At 30.1% G+C, this 17,069-nt stretch overlaps 2 protein-coding genes across 3 annotated transcripts; one reads left to right on the plus strand and one right to left on the minus strand.

Moving 5' to 3' along the window:
- The first annotated feature begins 357 nt into the window (after nt 1–357).
- LOC105834633 (MATH and LRR domain-containing protein PFE0570w) lies at nt 358–8,126 on the plus strand. Of its 2 annotated transcripts, XM_012677265.3 has the most exons (7): nt 358–784; nt 1,071–1,169; nt 1,618–1,716; nt 1,832–2,011; nt 2,481–6,759; nt 7,269–7,580; nt 7,641–8,126. In XM_012677265.3, exons 1-7 carry the CDS (start codon nt 692–694, stop codon nt 7,850–7,852), a joined length of 5,274 nt encoding a protein of 1,757 aa, XP_012532719.1. In that variant the 5' UTR covers nt 358–691; the 3' UTR covers nt 7,853–8,126. The 2 variants fall into 2 exon arrangements, with proteins under 2 accessions (XP_012532719.1, XP_028048952.1); XM_028193151.1 differs by lacking the exons at nt 358–784; nt 1,071–1,169 and having other exon boundaries at nt 1,618–1,744.
- A 380-nt stretch (nt 8,127–8,506) lies between these two features.
- On the minus strand, nt 8,507–16,072 carry LOC105830358. Its single transcript, XM_036288410.1, has 16 exons — nt 15,772–16,072; nt 15,198–15,495; nt 14,236–14,433; nt 13,972–14,150; nt 13,699–13,867; nt 13,242–13,577; nt 13,007–13,133; nt 12,740–12,931; nt 11,384–11,627; nt 10,819–11,122; nt 10,422–10,619; nt 10,165–10,343; nt 9,920–10,088; nt 9,407–9,742; nt 8,786–8,912; nt 8,507–8,705 (listed from the first exon to the last, which is right to left on the minus strand). Exons 1-16 carry the CDS (start codon nt 16,030–16,032, stop codon nt 8,507–8,509), a joined length of 3,516 nt encoding a protein of 1,171 aa, XP_036144303.1. The 5' UTR covers nt 16,033–16,072.
- Between the last annotated feature and the right edge of the window lie 997 nt (nt 16,073–17,069).

Below are 17,069 nucleotides of genomic sequence, written 5' to 3' on the forward strand. Positions count from 1 at the left end.
AGTATAAGTTCTCATTGGCTGGTTAAAAATATAAGGTTTGTTCTTTTAATCTTGGTTTAATTTACTTGTTATCTCACATTCTAGTTCCAAAAATTAGAAAGAGATAAAGAGTAAAACTTAATCCAAGATTAAAGTTAATCTACGTTGGTAGAAATAGGCCTTATTCTAACTTATTGCACCAGGGGCCCGATTCTTGAAGTCATTCGCAAGAGAAACGTATTCGCAAATTCTGTTCTTACAGAAAAGTTGAAAATTTATTGGCTATCGTATGGCTATTAACCAATAAACTTACAACTTTCTGTTAGAGCGAGTACTTGCGTATACGTTTCTCTTGCGAATGACTTCAAGAATCGAGCCCCAGTACAGCAGCTACCAAGAACAAACCTATGGATCACCGGACACCGATTTTCTTTTACTTTGAGCGCCAAAATCCACGATTATCTGCGCAATTGGTGGATTGTTTCAAAAATATCGTAAAATTTGTATTACCTTTCATATTAACATTGTTTGTTTAAATATTATTGTTTAAGTTTTTAATTAGGATATTTGTTCGTTTGTGTATGGCTTGTGCAATTTACTCAAGAGTTTTAAAATTGATGAAGGTTATATCGAGAAAATGTCTTCGTACATATTAATTAAATGTATTAATTATTAAAATAAATAGTACTGATAGAGTAATACTGATAGCACAATGGATTTCGCGGCCACACAAATTTATGAGACTGATGATCTTTCATTTACTCAAAAAATTTCAAACGAAGTAGAAGAGGAAGGATCGATCCAGGTTATGACTGTTTTTTTTATTATTTTTTATATATATAAATTGGTAAAACAATATACAATGTAAAAATGAAAGGTAAAAAGAAAGTATACATATTGTATCCTATTTGTATTTTATTTATTTTATTATAGTGAATTTATAATATCAGTATATTGAATCTTTATTATTTTTATCTTTTAGTATTTTAGTATTATCTTAATCATTTTCTATGTTATTTTTTAAATAATCTAAATAATACTTTAAGTATAATCATTTAATAAAGTGTTTTATATTTTATTAAATAATTTAGGTTGGAACATTAACCATTGATTCCACTGACTATCAAATTAAAAAAGGAATTATAAAAATTGGTAGACTCAAAAGCTGCGACATTGTTATTAACAATCCAGTAAGTTTTAGCATAATTTTTACTATTTGTACAAAAAAATTTATTGATAGTTTTTGTAAGTTAAATGTAAAGAAAAAATTTTTATTGATACAAGATTGTGGTATAAATTGATGTGTATAATTATTAATATCTATGTAATAAATATACATCTATAACATCATTAAAATAAATCTATATAAGTTGGACTAAATGTAGGTAGTCTTTTTTGTCAAAACGATTATCAATAGTATTGCTTGCACATGTGCTTATTGTAAAAAACTATTAAAAATATTTAGTTTAGCTTGAATATTATTTAAAGTTCTTTTTAGCCAAAAAGAATATTTTTCACAGAAAATTTTCCTAGATCAACTTTTTTGTATATACTTTTTATATATTAGAAAACCAATGAACAAGTACTTGTTGCTAAATATTAAAAAGATGTTCATAACATTTTAAATCTGTTTTTTAGTCAGTGTCAAAACTACATGCAGAAATTGAAGCCAGCGGAGGCCAAGGATTAACCTGGATTTGTGATCTAAATTCTTCTAATAAGACAAAACTTAATGATGTAATAAACATCTTTATATATTAACACAGTTAATGCTTTATTTAATTGATATAACAAAAATGTGAAAGTTTTGAAGATAATTTACAAAAACGTTTCTTTTTTTCTACACATACAGACAATATTACGACCAACTCGTTTGTATGAACTAAAGGATGGAAATGTTCTTACATTTGGTGTGGTGTCTGCTACTTATCATACATATTGTCCAGCTGACATAATGATACCGGAAACGCCTGCACTATCACGGCAAAAAATTGTGAATACAATTATCCCAAATACCCCAGACTCTTCTCTTGTAAGTATTTTGCACATATAATGTTTGTGTTGATTGAACAAAAATTAGCATTGTCTTTTTATTTGCATGGCAAAAAAAATTTGTATTGAGAATATCTTTATTTTTGAAATTTTAAATATAATGAAGTAAAGTTATGTATAACATTAAGCAGACATAATTTATTTATATGAAAAATTTCTATATAATTTTATCACACGCACGCACACAAGAAAAGTATATTCTTGTTATTTAATAATAATTTTTATAAGATGAGAGAAAAAAATATAAGATAAAAATAACAGTATCTTTAAAACAAATATTGAACTTTTTTAATAGTATAACAATAATATACTGTACTTTTTAGATGACTTGTAATGTTAAAATAAAAATTTATTATACATGAAATAATGATGACCAATATATAATAGTTTAGAATATATAAATTCATATATATTTTAGTTGATTTGATATTAATGTTTTTTCTCTGTAGAATAATTCATCCAGTGTGGATGATGATGGATCAATTATTCTTGGAACTCAGAAAGATAATGAAAATTGCGTCTTTCGACAGCCACGAGTTCCGCAACAATCGACAGGCATCAAAAAGAGCACATTATCTAGGTCTTCCCTGAATAAAAGCAAGGATTCGCAAATTGCAACTATGTTACACACGTCTGATACTAACATTAATGATAATCAAATGAATATATTTGATGCAGAAACACAAAAGTTTGAGGAGAGTTGCGAAATGATACCAAATTCCATTCATAATATGGAAACACAAAGAATCTCCAAAAGTATATCTGAACGTATTGTTGAAGTCGGTGTTAAAGCTGACAAACATTTGTCAAAATTAAATATTAGCGATAAAACAGCTGGCAGATCTATAATGGATATTCATGATAGAGAAACACAAAATTATATGGACAATGTTAGTGAAATGGAGACTCAAGGGATTGATATTCAAAATGTAATTGAGAAGAAGTTTACGGCAGATATTCATACCATGGAAACGCAAGCTCATGCTAATAATAAGAATGATGGCAGCAACGTTCAAAAATTTGAAATCGGCAGAGCTCAAATTAAGCGTAATATTCATGATTTAGAGACACAACAGTTTAATAATGAGTATATTGCAGAAGATATTTCTAACTTGGAAACTCAAGGTGAATTAAACAACGTTGCAAAACGCAAACAAAATAGAGATATATCCGACATGGAAACTCAAGTCGAGACGGATTGTACAGTAAATAAAATTGATAATAATCGAGTCAACAAGAATAAAGATAAAGAAGATGTAGTGGATATCGCTAAGGACAATACGAATGATGAGAACGTTACGAAATCATCGAAATCCAGATCCTGTAGTCCTGGATCTTTAAATTTATCCTCACCGGGTGTCGAAGACTACCCTTCTTCGCCATTAAATCAGAGCAGTCATTTGCTTGAGTCGTCGGATTTATTAGAGTTTTTTGGTGAGGGCATTGATAAACACGAAGGATTGCAAGTGTCTAATGTGTCTACGCCGAAACCACTTACGAAAGTATCATTGAAAAATAATAGCGATGAGCGGAACATGAACAACGAAGAGGACAACGACGAAGATATTTTTGAAGCTCCCACTCAATGCGTCAATGCAAATTTCAAATCTTTAATGTCGGGTGATTATAAGACCGATGAGGAAGCACTTGTTTTGAAAAAGAAGTGCGAAAGAGCTCGATTGGAATCAGTCGACAATGATTCAGACACGGATGCAGAGGAATACGTTGCAGAACTTGCTAAAAAGCAGAGTGAATCTTTAAAAACTTTAAATAAGCTATCTAATGAAGATATAAATAATAGTGACCCTGGCACGAGTGTCGAATCTGAAAATATGTTTGAGCTACAAACGCAACGATTGAAAAATCCTGTAACTAAGAGTACATCGAAGTCTTCGAATAATCAACCACAAAAAACTAACGAAATTAATGAGACTGTTGAGATAACAGCTAATAAAATTATAAGCAATGTTGGCAATCAAGTAAATACGTCTGTGCCAGAAGTTGATAACATAGCGCCTACTCAACTCATTTTATCTCGTGAAAGTTCTCCGAAAACGATAATCCATTCTGAAAACTTTGTATCTAAAAGTAATCGGAATGATACGGATGCTATAATAACCACGCACATTGATACAAAATTAATCGATAATTGTACAATGAAAAACCTTGATCGTGAAGATTACGAATTTGCACCTACACAAATAATCGGTGAAATTGAAGAAAAAAGAAATTCCATTCGTAAAAAACGTTCTTCTCGGGTGAATTTAAATGATACTGTTGAACGAGAACTCAATGAAATGTTTGACGATGTAAATAACGATACGAACAACATTCATGAGTCACCGCATATGTCAACGCAATATCTCGAAAATATTCTGGAATCGTCGCAACATGATGACTCTGCTTATAAATCCGTTGCAACTGTCCCTGATAATAGAGATACAAGTAGCATGTCACAAAAACAGTTAGGGGAAAAAAATCATTCTCGTCGTCATTCTCAACGTTCATATACGAATAAGGCAGAGATTGATTCGCAAGATTCAAACGTTTATTTTTCTACTATTACTACGAGACGAAAGAGAAATATTTTGAGAGATACGCAAGAGCTTGCAGATTTCGGTGAAGATACAACTTCTTTGTGTCAGGTTAATTCTTCGCAGGTGTTTAAAACGCATAAGAAAACAGTGGATAACACTACAGTTATAGAATTTCAAGAGAAGAAAAAAAGAAAAAAAATCTCAAAGATAGAAAATAAATCCGATGCAATGGTGGAATTAAACGACGATAACACAAGTAAAACCGTCTTGAACGAGAGAAGTCTTCGAAGTTCAAAATTGAAACAAAAAGACGAAGTTGTTTCGGAAACGAACGACCGAGTTTTAGGAAGAAAATCAGCCAAAGTCGATGATACAGAAGAGAACATGTCGATTTGCACACCTTGCCCACTGGGTTATGGACAACGTGCGCAAACGTTGGATACGTTGTATGAGATTGACGATGACATTCTGACACGCTTACCTGCGGTCAGAATATCGGGAACACTCTCAAATCCACCGAGTCCTTCTGCGTCATCGACGTCGACTGTGCGTAGCACAGATCTAAAATCTAAATTAGATACTATGAAAAGTAAAGAGAAAAAAAGTGCATCCTCGAAAGGAAAATCACTACGTGAACGGAATATTGGGAACTCTGAGAAAAACGATAAGTCTTTCGTTGATAATTCAAATCTTCTGTCTTCAACGACTGACAAGGTGTCAAATTTCGTGGATACTTCTGATGATTCCGACAGCGAATCTAAATATAAACGATTTCGACAAATAGCAAACAGAATGTTGAGTAATGAGCTCGGTCAGCAGAATAAAAAAAATAAGAAGAATGCATGTGTTTCACAAGAAGAATCGAACCAGGTCGAATCGGAAAGTTCTACACGAACTAGTTTAAGAATGACAGGACATTCCAGTAAACAAAGCAACGAGAGCCTACGTGATAATCAAGAAGAAGCTCGTGTGAAAAGTACAGCTAATGGACCAATTACATCTACAAAGTTAGAAATAAAATCTAATGTCACTAAAAGAAAAGTAGTTCTGAATGTGATGGAAGAAGACATAGAGCTAACTACTTTGAAGAAACGTAAAACAACTTCTCAAGTCATTGAGAAATGTTCGGTTTCTACACGCAGTCAAAGAAATGTGGTGAAGACCGTAACCGACAGACAGTCCCCGAATATCCTTGAGTATTTTACTAAAAATTATAGAGATTCCGCGATGATTCAAAATACGAAATCTTTCGAAGATAATAAGATATCTAAGATTGCATTGGAAAAAACTCAACAGATTTCTTTAAATATGAGAACAGATGCAAATATCAATCCTAGAGACTCTAATATTAAACGAACCAGACGTACGATTTATGACAGTCAAATTACAATCAACAATACAATTGCGAGTGGAAATAAAAAAAAAAATAAGCCGGCTCAAATAAAAGGAATAGAAACTCAAATGAGTCGAACGCAAAACAAGATTCCAAGAGTTGTGCTCAGTCCCATAAAGAGTCCTATGGAAGATGCATCGCAGGAAGTCGAGAGAATTATGGCGGATGGCCCGAGTAACGCACAGGATAGGAATTTATCGATCAGAAAAATTAATAAGGCGATAATATTTCAAAAGAAATTACGGACGCGAGGTGGCGAACGGTCCAATTCGGACACCGAAACGGATTCTGTTTCAACTGAGAGTGGTACGTTTGAGGTAGGAAATTCGAATAATACTCAATTTGACAATCCTGCGCCGAAACGTAAACGCGGAAGACCCGCAAAAAGTTTCGTCTCTTCACTGTCAGAAGCACAAATAAAAAAGAAGGAAACATTTAAAAAACCTACTCGCCTCGATCAAACTTCTGCCAGTTCAATTCTTAATTTGTCCATGGAAAATATGATTAGTGAGAGTAGTCAAGATAGTACGGAAAGTGACGCTTCGACAAGCTCCAGATTTTCAAAGATAACAAGTGCCAGAAGAAAGGAGAAGACAAAGTTGAACCAAAATACACGATCAAATGGTGCCTCTTCAAGTCTAAATACGAGTGTAGAGAGTACCTCATCTCTTCTTTCAACGCCTTCCAGGACGCGCAAAAGTACGTCTATTTTGAGTAATTCCATACCATCCACAATGAGACACAAAATTTTGTTTACGGGTATAACGGAAGATTACAGTAAGACTGTTAAAGCATTAGGTAAGTTTAAAATTTTAAATAAATTGTGGAATTCTTTTGTAATACTATTAACAATTAAAAAATTTCTTACAAAAATCCAGTTCAAAAAAGTTTTTTTTAATATAAGCTTATCTTCAAACTGTTTATTATATAAATATAGTAATTTTCCTTAAGACATATAATAGGATGTATAAAAAAGTTGTATACTTTGTATACTTTGATAAATATTTTAAAGATATATTAAAAAAACTTCTCGTTTTGCCAAATACAGTTTGTTTATTGCTGGAATTTTATATTTACTACTTATTTATCCTATATTTTACATTTATCTTTTTTTATAATATTAATAATTAAAAAAATTTGATTTAAAGTATATTTTTACTTTTTATTTACAAAATTTTACAAATTACTTTTAACAGAAAAATTTTTTATATTTTTGTATAAATATAATTTTCTATCTATAGATAAAAGAAAGAAATTTTTAACTTTTTTTACTTATTACTATATATCTACAATTTTTTATTTTCCAGGTGGAAACAAAGTGGAAGATCCAGCAAAGTGCACAATTTTAGTTACTGACAAAATTCGCCGAACATATAAATTTTTATGCGCTTTAGCAAAGGGTGTACCCATAGTGGCAATTGATTGGTTAAGAGATAGCGAAACAGCTGAGCGGTTTCTAGATTGGGAAAATTACATATTAAAGGATCCTGCTGCTGAAGCCAAGTTTGGTTTCAGACTGAGGAAGAGTCTTGATAAAGCTAAAGAGAAAAGAATGTTGGATGGTTACACTGTCGTATTGATGCCAAACATCGCGCCACCACCTATAGAAGAATTGAAAGGTAAAATAAGAAATTATTTCAATATATAAAATATATTTGACTGTATTTGTACTTTTACAGATATGATATCGTCTTGTGGAGGAAAAGCTCTGTTACGTCCTCCGACCAAGTGGCCTGAACGAGCGGTGATTTTATCTCGTGAGGAAGATTTGCCAAATGCAAGAAAGTTTCTTGCTAAAGCATCGAAGACCGTTACAATACAATCTACAGAGTTTATCCTGACCGGTATCTTAAGACAGGAAACTGATTTCAACAAATACATTTTAACGTAATAACACATTGCTTTTGATAAGTTATGTTTCACTGATATCTTCAGCAGTTAAGTTATCTTGGTTATTAATTCAAGGATTAATCTATACACATTTCCAGTAAAACAAATGTAATGAGCTCTTAAAACTTCTATTATATTTTTAAAACATTTAAGTAAATCTATTTTATTCATTAAGTAAGTTTCATGTATTAAGTTTGGATTATAAATTATTGTATTTATACATATGCTGAAGTGACATATATATTAAATACAAGAAAATTCGAGTTTGATAAAAAGATGCTCGATTTTCTAATTTATTAATCATATTTTTTTCCATATATTTTATGTAAAAATACATACATACATACATATATATATATATATATATATATATATATATATATATATATATTAGTATAGAATTTGGCTTTAATATTATTCTAATATGATATATTAGATGTTTTTTATAATATTTTAATAAAATTTTATCTTTTATTATTTATATAAGAAATTCAATGATTATTTTTATAAGCATTGGAAACGAAGAAAAACGTAATATAAATTTATTTATATGTAAAACTAAATAGTATATTATCTTTAAATTATCTTTGAATAAAAATAAAACTTAAATCTAGTAAATCTAGTTTTAACGAGATATTTGTTCATTATTCATTACTTAAAGTTCATCTTTTTTACTTCCAGTTGTATGCTTTAATATATTTTCCTTAAAACCAATCGAATTCCAGAATTCTTTTTCTCCAAGGTTAACATTACTGTCCAATTTAATATCATTAGGAGCAGCAATATGCAAATAATGGAGTTCTTTTTTTGAAGGGTCTAATCTTGGATATTCTACATTGGCTACTTTCGCAAGTCTGAAAAATTTAGAAAATTAATATTTTCGCGTTTTGTGAATTTATGTTCTCAATACTGTGTACCTAAATATTTTGCTTACCCTTCTGTTGCAAACAGTACCCAAAAGTCAATTAAGTGTTTCTGCATATCACGATCTTTTTGCATTGTTGTTGGGTCTACCCAGGAAGTATTTAATACGTAAAGTACGTCGTCGCCGTGGGATACTCCTGGTAGAAAACGAATAAATGTTTAATTAAAGTTTTTAAAAAAATAAAAGTATATTTACGTTAGATTTTAACTAATGTAATAAATTAGATTTTACTTTGGCGAAATTTTTTAAAGAATTCTTGATATAATTTTTTAAAATTTTAATATGTTAAAACTTCTGAAAATTTCTCGAATTTTTCATATGAATTGAAACACTTGGAAAATTGAGAAAAGTTTACATCTTTTTCATTAAAATTTTTTGGGTATATGTAAATTCTCATATATATTATAACAAATAAATTTCTTATTTTATAATTTCTCCAAAGAAAATTTATACAATATTTAAATAAATTTAATATTTTTCAGAAATCTTTATTTAAAATAAATTTAAAACATGAAACATTCTTACATATATTAGATAATAATATTAAACAAGAGTTTCTCATTACGGTTGAATATTAATATTAAACAAGTTTTTCATTACGGTTGAACATTAATTATTTTACAGACTTACCATAATTCACAGTAGTACCGCTGTAAGCATCGCTTAAGCTTTGTGCACCTCTGTAAGAAAAATAGTGGAACCAAACTGGATTTTGATTTACTTTGGCTTGCATTCGTGCAGCCTTTTCGCCGTCGACTACGAAGAAGCGATCGCTCGACATTTGTATTAGTTCCTTCGTACTCTGTCGATCTATCGATTTTGTACCAAAGTAATGTTTCTTAATGAGACGAGCAATTTCGATATGTTTCTCCCTGGGAATAGTATAATTAAAATCTAGGTAGGCTGGTCCGAGGCTATCCCAATTATCGTTCAACCGTTTTAGATTTTTATCATCGGTAATAAACTCTGTGATAAATTGATATTCATAGTAATTATTTGTTTATTATTCAGAAACGACAGTTTTGATAATAATATACTTGATGAAAATCTTAAAATTCTCTTCAGATATAATATTTTTAGAATTTCTTTTCACATTTTTTAGAATGTTTTAGAATTTTTCATCAAGAATACATGTCATTTTACCTGCTACGGGATAGAGGCCTTCTTCACTCGTTACTCCCGTAATCCAGGGCAAGTCCTGAACATCTCCGCTACTGATGATTTCAATAGGCGTTCTGTCAATGAAAGGTGTTTCATCGTTAAACTTCTCAGCTACTGGTCCGAAAGGAGTGAAAGGATTGAAGAAGAATGGCTAAAATAATAGAATCAGATTTCTCTTTTTTAAATTGATATTTATTTTACAAAACAAAAAAAGGAACGAATCTCACCATAAATTCACTTGTAGCTTGGACGATTGCACGAGCTGGACGATATCTTAGACAACGTATCATATCTCTAGTAGTAGTTGTAGGGCATCCCATCAAAGCACCCAATTTCTTAGCCTTTTCTAAGGAGTTTTCAGCTTGCGTCCAACAATCTAACGTTGTACCGCTGAACGATATACCACCTACATTACATATAATATTTTGACGTAGAAGTTTAACATAATGGCCAATATGATTTAATTTTTGTTTTGTAAAAATACCTTGAAAGAGACCCGCGCTCATTTGCGATAAATAATGATAATGTACGCTTGCACCGCCAGCACTTAAACCGACCAAGGTTACTTTTTTCGGGTCGCCACCGAACCATTCGATGTTCTGCGATACCCAGCGAAGTGCCATGTTTTGATCCTTTAATCCCATGTTGCCAGGAACTACTTCATCTTCTGTGCTGAGAAAGCCTGACATATTAAAAAGAACATATATTTTTTTAAGTTAAGCATGAGGCGATTAAGATAAACTTGTACATTTATTCTAAAATTCTTGTATTAGATAAAGTCTTATCTGTATTAAAATATTTGACTTAGAATCTGTAACATTGAGAAAATATTATTTTTACTAATAAAATTGTATATACGTGATAATGCTAATGTTAAATACCTATTGGTCCTAATCGATAATTAATTGTGACCAGTATAATATCGCGGTCCATTAGATATTTGGGTCCATATAATATGCCGCTACCACATTGGAATGCACCGCCATGGATCCAAAATAATACAGGCAATGGGGTTTTATTTTCTCCTTTTTCGCGTATTGGCACGTAAACATTTAAGTATAAACAATCTTCGGTACCCACAACTTTTTCCGGAGGAAATGCTGGCACTTGATCATATTGAATACATACGGAACTTAACTTTGTAGCTGACAGTTCGCCAATCCATGCTGGTATTGGCTGAGGTGGCTATACATAACAAGTAAAAAGAAACTTTTTATTAAAATATTTTTTGCAAAAAAGAATTTTATGCTAGGAAGATATGAAAATTTAGTTTCTGCATAAGATTTTTGCATTAAAAAAATGAAAAAATAACAAAATATATTTGAAAAATTATTGACACTGACAAACATTTATTAAGAACTTATTTTCGGTTTATTATATTGGAAACGTTATTTCAAGAAATTCAGCTTTATATAATTAACATCAATAATTAATTCAATTGTATACTTTAAACCGTAATTTTCCAACAGGTGGCAACGCGTAAGGTACTCCTTCGTACGCCTCGTATTTTCTGCCATTTTGTGAGAATTTGTAGTAACCCTTTAGTCCTCCTAAAGTTATTTTAACTTTTGGAAAAATCTCTTCCGTATTTATATAAACGAAGAAGTTGAAGCCGAACAGAATGATCAGCAGTTTTAGCAACATGATTCCCAATTGCACTTTGTCACATAGATTACCGTAAACTGACACTCTTTAATACTAGTTGCTCCTTATATAACGAACAATCATTATTAATGTCCGTGCATATGTATACTCATACAAATGAAATTAATTAACCATTAGAGAACAGATATCTTAAGCTAATTATGTTAATTATTAATATGTTAATTGTTTACATTACTTATGCATACTATCCTTTCATACACATACACACATAAATGTTGAAAATACATGTATAAATCGAAATTGCAGTAAAGACAAAGAATTAATTTAAATCTGTAATTTGAATTTTTCCAACAAAACCTTGGCAGAAAAATTTCAATGAAATTTTATTGAAAATTTTCTACCAGAGAAATAATTTAATAATAAAAATGATATACACATATTTAATTTACTATTAATGTAATTTTATTATTGTAGATCTTGGTTTAAATTGTCTTATCATTTTGTTTGTTTCTATTCAATATATCATCTCATTTACTTATGCAAATGTTACTAGTTGGCATGGCATATTTGATATCGTTATATAAGCTTGATTATGTAAAAATGATTATAGCGACTTGGCAACAGCGTCATAGCAGCTATATATAAATCTTTTATTTAACGACTGTTAGCGAAAATCGTAATTAGTTTGTACCTCCATGTACCTCTTATGTATCTCTACCCTTATAATTAATATATGCAGGTGTGACTTAATAGACTTGCTCTTTTGTAAATTGTGCATAAAATATACGCGTATGCATATGGAATTATATTAAACTTTATATAATTTTATTCTATTAATTTGAATAAATTCCTTTATAATTACTTTATTTAAGATAATAAATGTAAGAAAAATATTGTTATTATTTTGAAGAATTTTTTTCTTTTACGCGTATAGCAAATATTATATTGTGACTTATATAGAAAAAAGGGGGATAGAATTTAACAAAGTGATAATGAAAGTAAAGAATGTCATAACAGTTATATAAAGGATTTTGTCAGATGTATTATAGTTCAAATTTTAAGATTATTTTTTAGCTTATAAAAATTGACATAAATTTACATAAATTAACATAAAGTTTAAAAAATTAGTAATATAAAATTTAAATTTAAATCCAAATTAAAAAAAAGATGTTTCCCTTTTTCTCCATTATTATTTAAAGCTCTTCTTTACTCATTCTAGTGCGTTTCAGTACATTCTCATTGAAATTTATCGAATTCCAGAATTCTTTTTCTCCAAAATTAGTATAACTTTCCATGTTAATCTTATCAGGACTAGCTATATGTAAATAATAAAGTTCTTTCTTCAAAGGATCTAATTTTGACCATTCCACACTGCCTACTTTCGGAATTCTGAAAAATTTTAAAAATTAATATTTTGGCGTGATATGCTTAATATCATATAGAGTATTTATGCTTTATGCTTACCCTTCTGTGGCAAACGTTACCCAAAAATCGATTAACAGTTTCTGCATATCACGGTCTTTTTGTGTTGTTGTTGGATCTAACCATGAAGTATGTAATACGTAAAATGTGTCATCGGCATGAGAAACTCCTAAATAAGACAAAAATATATTTTGAGTTAAAATACTTTATAATATGTACATATACTAGAATATTTATATTTACTTTTATTTTAATCATTGATACTTTTCAGACTTACCATAATTCACAGTGGTACCGCTGAAAGAATCGCTTAAACTTTGCGCTCCTCTATAGCTGAAATAATAGAACCAGACTGGATTCTGGTTCACTTTGGCTTGCATTCGCGCAGCCTTTTCTCCATCAAACACGAAGAAACGATCACTCGCCATTTTTACGAGTTCTTTTGTACTCTGTCGGTTTATCGGTTTTGTACCAAAGTAATGTTTTTTAATAAGGCGAACAATTTCAACATGTTTCTCTTTGGGAATGGTATAATTAAAATCAAGGAAATGCGGTCCAAGGATATCCCAATTGTCGTTCAATTGTTTGAGATACTGATCGTTGGCGATAAACTCTATAATAAATTAGTACATTATATAGATAGATTATAAGTGGATAACCACATAAAAGCACGAACACATTCACGCATATGCATACATAAAAAAAAACAGCCTTTTATTCTCGTATCATCTTACCAGCTACGGGATAAAGGCCTTCTTCACTCGTTACTCCCGTGACCCAGGGTACATCCTGAACGTGTCCGCTATTAATGATTTCAATAGGTGTTTTATCAATGAAAGGTACTTCATCGCCATACCTCTCCACCACCGGACCAAAAGGAGTGAAGGGATTGTACAAGAACGGCTAAAATCAAAGTATCAAACAAAAATTTTCTTTTCTACATTTACAACGTGCTAGGGTCGTATTCGTTGTTTTTGATTTAAGATAAAGAAAGACGCGAGTCTCACCATAAATTCACTTGTAGCCTGAACAATTGCGCGAGCTGGACGATATCTCATGCAACGTATCATATCTCTAGAGGTAGTTGTAGGACATCCCATCAAAGCACTTAATTTCTTAGTTTTTTCTAAAGAATTTTCAGTTTGTGACCAACAATCAAATGCTGTTCCGCTGAACGATATGCCACCTATGTTATATAAAATGACATATTAATTTAACGTAATGGAAAATACTTAATCTCTGCATGACACTTTATCGTCTCATAAAAATACCTCGGAAGAGACCCGTGCTGAGTTGCGATAAATAATGATAATGCACGCTTGCACCGCCAGCACTCAAACCGACCAAGGTTACTTTCTTCGAGTCACCACCGAACCATTCGATGTTCTGCGATACCCAACGAAGTGCCATATTTTGATCTTTTAGACCCATGTTACCAGGAACTACTTCATCTTCCGTACTGAGAAAACCTAATAATTAAAAAAAATAATTTTTAAAAAATTAAAAACATAAGATGATCAAAACAAAGTTGAGTATTTATTCTAAAACTAATACTTTAAATTAGATTACGTTAATCTTATTTGTGACACTGATGAGAGTTGAACTTAACACTAGAACTATTGGTTTAAATAACATGCTACAAATTTTACAGTATCGTTCTTACATTTGGGAATATATTTTATTATATCTCAAATGTTAAGTATCTCGATAAAAAAATTGCAGAGAAGTTCTGAAAAATGCATTTTAAATACGGAAGATAGATAAAGAAAAGAATAATTTTTTTTTAGTTTATTTAATTGGGTTTCTACAATATTATTTTCAAATTATAAAATTATAAATTAGTGTTTTAATTATATTTGTTTTATATTAATACAATGTTATCTATAACTTAATGAAACCTTACCAGACAAACATTAGAAAAGTAGTTTAAAATATTATTTTAAATTTTAAATAATTTTATAAAATTAATACTTAATACGATAATGTTTCAATAATTTCGAATTATTTTGTGTAAAATCTTATTGTTACAAAATGTCTTAGTTTTAAAATTTAAAGAGTTCACACAAAAAAAAGAAAAAAAATCTGTTACAATGGTTCTTAATTTCTATTAATTTTTTCAAAACTTTAAAAAATTTTTTAACTTAATTTTTTGTGAGATGTAAGAAAATTGCAAACATTCTCAAACTTATAAACGGTAATATATATATAAATATATAATTCAAACACTACGTACCCATTGGTCCTAATCGATAGTTGATTGTAACAAGTATAATATCGTGGTCCATTAGATATTTTGCATCATATAACATGCCGCTACCAAATTGGAACGCACCGCCATGGATCCAAAATAATACAGGCAATGAGGCTTCATTTCCTTCTTCTCTTACTGGCACGTAAACATTTAAATACAAACAATCTTCAGCGCCCACGACCCTTTCCGGAGTCACTGGCACTTGATCGTATTGAATACACTCGGAACCGAATTTTGTAGCCGATAGTTCGCCAGTCCATGCCGGTATTGATCGAGGAGGCTGCGACAATAAAATAAAGAAAAATATTTAACTTGGAATACTTTTTGTTAATATTTTAATGCTAGAAAGATTTCATACAAATTTGGTTTCTAAATAATTAAACATAACGGAATATTTTTTAATTAAAATTTTGAGAAAAGATTGATATATATTGTCACACAAAATTTACTTCTATTTTATATAAGAAGTTTTATTTAAAAACTATAATTTTTAATTAGTAGAGCTATAGCTATAGCTCTACTAATATTTATGTTAACTATTAATTCAACTATATACCTTAAATCGTAATTTCCCAACAGGTGGTAACGCATAAGGAACCCCTTCATATGCCTCGTACTTTCTACCATTTTGTGAGGTTTTATAGTAGCCTTTTAGTCCTCCCAAAGGTATTTTAATCCTTGGAACAGTTTCATCTGTATTGGCGTGAACGGTAAAGACAAAACAAAGCAAGGCGATTAGTATTTTCAGCAGCATGATAGTTGTTTCTTCTACAGACCATTGAGAACTGACACTTTTCTGAGTCCAATCGTTTATCATATCAATAGATATTTTTAATACATGTACATGTTAATACGCATGCAATAGATAAACTTCGCCACAGAAGAATATTTATCTCGAGTCTGATAACATGTAATGCTATTTGTACGTGGTATCTTCTCATTATATTATTCAGTTGTTTTAAATAACAGCTGTATTTAAAAAAAGCCGATTAATGACACAAATGGAATAATTTATTGTTTAAGAGGATTAATTTTTATTTTTATTTTTATTTACCAAAATGGAACACATAGTAATAAAAAGAGTTAGTAAAAATGGTAATAATAGTAATAATGGTAAAAATGATAATAAAAAGAGGAAACACACACAAATAAGTTGATTATAGAATAAAAAATTTTTAAGTGTTTTTTTAGTTTATAAGAACTATAAATTTATATGTTTGAAACAGGATAATATTAAATTTAAATAAAATTCAAATGTAGTTTCTAAACTTTTTTTTTGTTTCATTATTATTCAAAGCTCTTCTTTGTTGATTCCAACTGTATGCAATACATTCTCATTAAAAATAATCAAATTCCAGAATTCTTTTTTGAAACTAAAATTAGCATGTTAATCATATTAAGACCAGCTATATGCAAATAATAAAATTCTTCTTTCAAAGGATCTAATTTTGGTCATACCACATATTGCCTACTTTCGAAATCCTGAAAAATTAGAAAAATCTATATTGTGGTATTGCGTGGAGAGTATAATTAAATATAAATATATATATATATATATATATATATATATATATATATTACCATAATTTTCAATGGTACCGTTTAAAATATCGCTCAAACTTTGCGCTTCTCTATAACTGAAATAATAGAACCAAACTGGACTTTGATTTACTTTGGGAGCTTTCCAGCAAGTAACACAGCAGTATTTCTGTCTTCGTTTGATATTCATTAAGAGACAAGAACAAAATTACTGCTGTGTCAATTTGTGTCTCTTGCTGGAAGGTTCCCTTTAGCTTGCATTCGCGCAGCTTTCTCGCCATCGATCACTCGCCATTTATATCAGTTCTTTGATTC

Source organism: Monomorium pharaonis, chromosome 6 (genome assembly GCF_013373865.1).
Source record: "Monomorium pharaonis isolate MP-MQ-018 chromosome 6, ASM1337386v2, whole genome shotgun sequence".
NCBI classification, from domain to species: Eukaryota; Metazoa; Arthropoda; class Insecta; order Hymenoptera; family Formicidae; genus Monomorium; species Monomorium pharaonis.

Coding starts and splice junctions, on each gene's coding strand:
- LOC105834633 (XM_012677265.3), top strand. CDS start 692: ATGGATTTCGCGGCCACACAAATTTATGAGACTGATGATCTTTCATTT. Junction 6,760..7,268: donor TAAGACTGTTAAAGCATTAG/GTAAGTTTAAAA, acceptor TTTATTTTCCAG/GTGGAAACAAAGTGGAAGAT. Junction 7,581..7,640: donor ACCTATAGAAGAATTGAAAG/GTAAAATAAGAA, acceptor GTACTTTTACAG/ATATGATATCGTCTTGTGGA.
- LOC105830358 (XM_036288410.1), bottom strand. CDS start 16,032: ATGATAAACGATTGGACTCAGAAAAGTGTCAGTTCTCAATGGTCTGTA. Junction 11,123..11,383: donor TTGGAAAATTACGGTTTAAA/GTATACAATTGA, acceptor TGTTATGTATAG/CCACCTCAGCCAATACCAGC. Junction 9,743..9,919: donor AGGCCTCTATCCCGTAGCAG/GTAAAATGACAT, acceptor AATTTATCACAG/AGTTTATTACCGATGATAAA.